This window comes from Coffea arabica, chromosome 3e, assembly GCF_036785885.1.
Source record: "Coffea arabica cultivar ET-39 chromosome 3e, Coffea Arabica ET-39 HiFi, whole genome shotgun sequence".
Taxonomy (NCBI): Eukaryota; Viridiplantae; Streptophyta; class Magnoliopsida; order Gentianales; family Rubiaceae; genus Coffea; species Coffea arabica.
Window position 1 is genome coordinate 10662745 of NC_092315.1, and position 3823 is coordinate 10666567.

Genomic DNA, 3823 nt, shown 5'->3' on the forward strand with positions numbered 1-3823 from the left:
CAGTTCAAGCATTGCTATCGTGAGGCCAATAAGGTTGCGGATGTTCTAGCCAATGTGGGGTGTGCCTTGGTTGAGTCGGTATGTATTTATGAACATTTCAGGGACTTACCAGGTGTAGTTAGGGGTGAATATCGGTTGAATAAACTATCCTACCCGTCTATTCGGCGACGTTGAGTTAAGTAAGTAGGTGTCTTGTAGCTGTCTTGTATCGTTGAGGTCAGGGCTTTTGTCCCTCTCAAGAACTGTTCCGAAGCAATAAAATCCAAGCTTTTTGGTTAAAAAAATGAATAATAAAAGATTTTAGGGAAAATAAGACAATATTTTTGGGTAGTCTATATACTATGGAGAAGACGACAAATTTTTACATTAAAAGGATGCCAAAAAATTGAAATACAAGTTTAACCTTACATTTTTTACTTTTATTTCTTTGTTTGCTTTTTTTTAGGTAAAAAATACAGGAATTGGATTAAACTGATAAAAGGAAAAGAACTCACTTTTCTTAAAATCTCCTTAGTTTTATTGGATTAATGTTTTATTGGATCAAAATAGGATCACTGATTAAAGTTGACGGACTATTGGAGTCATTTACCCGAACCATTATTTTGCCCTCTAAAATCGTCATGGACAAGTGTTAATCCGAGGCTGAAATTCATTGTAATCTACCTTTCTTTTATACTTGAGAATATGCTCAATCTGTTACACTCATTATCAACTAGTCAGTTAGACTTCTGGCATTTGTGCTATGATCTTCTGTATGCTTTTGACATCACTTTATGTATGGCTAGACTAAATATTAGACGGATACATACCTAAGTGAGGGTTTTTTGAAAATATATGCATTGGTTAATTTAAGTATACCCAAAAGGAAAAAAAAGAAAAGAAAAAAAGGAGCAATTTGATAATGGTTTATTGATTGACAGATAAAACCAACCAAAAACTAGTGTTGGCTTTGTTGTGAATTTGAAATACTAAAATTACTCATTTTTTGGTGGAAACTTGCAAAATTGACTCCGTATTGCATGAAAAGATTTTGCCATCACCTCAAAAGTGCTCAAAAAAGACACACAAAATCACAAACTCATATTACATGGAGTACATATTACAGGATCATTGATCCAGCACTTATTTGAATTTCACATTACAAAGTACATAATATTATAGTAAGCCTGTTTAAGCGTTCATGATTAATCATGACCTAGCTAGAAGCTGGCTTTATTAGTTCTGAGGCTCAGCATCTGCAGCCTCACCAGGATGTCCACCATGGCCGCCACCGCCATGATGCCCTCCATGTCCATAACCACCATGGCCGCCACCGTACCCTCCATGTCCTCCTCCGTAGCCACCTCCATGGTGTCCTCCGTAACCTCCTCCATGACCTCCTCCGTAGCCTCCTCCGTGGCCTCCTCCGTAGCCTCCTCCGTGGTACTTGGCTTCTCCTTCCTCATTTGTCTCAACTGTCTTGGCTGCAATAAAGATAAATAGGGTATGGGCGTTAGTTACTGTAATCGCAATTTTGAAAATGTAAAGTTTGGACCAAGTTGTGTACATGCTTTTAGGTTACCGAGTATTTTAGCAAAACACATCGTAATCCTTTTGAAAATTTGCCTTTTAACGTATGTGTCAAATTATTATTTTACAGATATCTTTAAAATGGCTAATTACTACCAATTAATAGCTATTTTATCATAGTTTCTGAAAGTTAATAAATATAAAGATTTGTTAACAGTATGTTCAAAATGAGAATCTTAAATCCGTATTTTATGCACCGACACGTACCAGGAAAAGTACAGGAAAGGCTTGACACTTAGAATCCGTATTTACTGAAAGTAGAGGTGTATTCAATCTTTTTAACCACAATTCAGCCATGTTTCTTAGTACTCCGACACTTCACATGTACAACAAAAATCAAAATTTTTTTTTTTGAAGGACAACAAAAATCTATATGGCGCATATAAATTAGAAAGAGAAAAAATGATGAAATGTGAATTGAAGAATAAATGTCTTACAATTGTCAACTGACTTGGCAGCCACCTCTGATGTAATCATTAGAACTACAGCCATGGAAATGAAAAAGAAAAGAAGTGTCTTGGAACCCATTTTTGCTCAAAGGAAAATTTATGTATCGAAGACAGATTTTGAGAAGGATGAGGAAGCTGGTGCAGATTGATCTCTATTTATAGGAAAACCTATGCCACGTTCCCATCGAAAGGGTCCCGGAGTCGGCCCACCAATGTATTAGGTGTTGAAGAGGCGGTTGTCGTGCTAGGTCGAAAGTCTATATAAGCGTAAACAAATAGAAAGATGTACGGAGAAGCATTTGTTCTAATTTCTACAAAGGTCTTTAAGGCATATAGACTTCGAGCACCATGGAGAAGATAAGGTTCATGTCTCCCATATTCAACACTATGTCCCAGCATTAATATAATTTGGACTCTGCACCGACTTCGATGGATTATATGTGTTGGGATATCAAGTGTGAATCAATATCCCACATTGGAAAGAGATGAGTAGAATGAGGAACATATAAGTGGGAATGATCCATAGACCCAATACCTTAAGGTTTTGGGTTGGATGTGGTGTCAAACCCATGGTTGTAGTTCTCATTCTAACTCATGGTTAAATTCTCCCCGAGTTTGGCTCTCTCAGAGCCCAACAATATGCTTTCCAATTTGATTGACGTATCAATTATTTTAAAAGAAGAAAAGAAACAAGGAAGAACACGTCAAATTTGCAATAGTTCCAAGAGAAGCATGATTAGAATTATGTAACTTTTTATTTACATCAGAAGACACAATAATATCTTTTATTATGTATGTTAAAAACCTATAAGTTGTAAATATAAGATAGGGTCTTGTTATGCCCTTAAATCTAATTCTATTGACTGAATTTGAAGCATAAACGAAAGTTACTTGTATGCATACATCTAAAGCCGATTTGCGAAGAAGAATCTTTTGAAGAAGAGCAGAAGTAGTTTTATGAACGTATATATATATTTATGCCTATGTTTTCCAAATAAGGAGACACAACATTAGTAAAATTCTGCCTCCAAATAAATGAAGGATAATATAAACACACTAAAAGTGGAATCTCAACCTCGCCTCATAAGGATAGTTATGATTACTGCTTTGGAACCTCTAGTTTTGGTTCAATTTTAGTTTCGATTCTTTTCTAGATATGGTTCTAGTTCTTGTAGTTATCATTCCGGATCTTCTAATTGCACTTATATACTTATTGTTTCACCATTGAATTTGAGAAAATATAGCAATGAATCTGGAAGAAAAATAAGACTTTTAGTATATTATTAGCTGAAAAAATATATATGTTTTGGGTGGCGACACCATATAGGTCCTCAATTGGTATAAAAATTTTAGTTAAAGGACTTAATTCATGTGATAAAACGTTAAGGGACCAAATCGGCTTTAGTGAAATAATTTGAGGACTAAATTGGCGATTTTTCCTATATTTAAATTGTAAAGTATTTTTTTAAAAGCATTTAAACTGCAAACTACAAATGTTTGGGGACATTTCAAAATATAAAATATGACACTTTAAATTGGACGAATGAAGTACTAATTTCAGTTGTACATTTAAACCATTAGTTATGTTCAATTTAAAATATTTGATGTCTCCAAATGTTTGTCATCTTATCAAAATCAAAATTAATATCATCCCAACCTTTACCTATGCTTCATCCTAGATTCACATTTGAATTTCAAATTTTGGATGAAAAAATTGGAAACTGATAAGTGACTAATTTACGTAATAATTGTATGACATTTTATATTATTTTTAGTCACTTTGGTTATATTATTGGAAGAATATG

The 3823-nt window shown here is 34.2% G+C and overlaps 1 protein-coding gene across 1 annotated transcript; it reads right to left on the minus strand.

The window, feature by feature from the left end:
- Positions 1-1059: 1059 nt before the first annotated feature.
- On the minus strand, positions 1060-2166 carry LOC113736430 (uncharacterized). The gene is made up of 2 exons (XM_072084719.1): positions 2007-2166; positions 1060-1463 (listed from the first exon to the last, which is right to left on the minus strand). The coding sequence occupies exons 1-2, from the start codon at positions 2095-2097 to the stop codon at positions 1216-1218; spliced, it is 339 nt and encodes a 112-aa protein (XP_071940820.1). The 5' UTR covers positions 2098-2166; the 3' UTR covers positions 1060-1215.
- Between the last annotated feature and the right edge of the window lie 1657 nt (positions 2167-3823).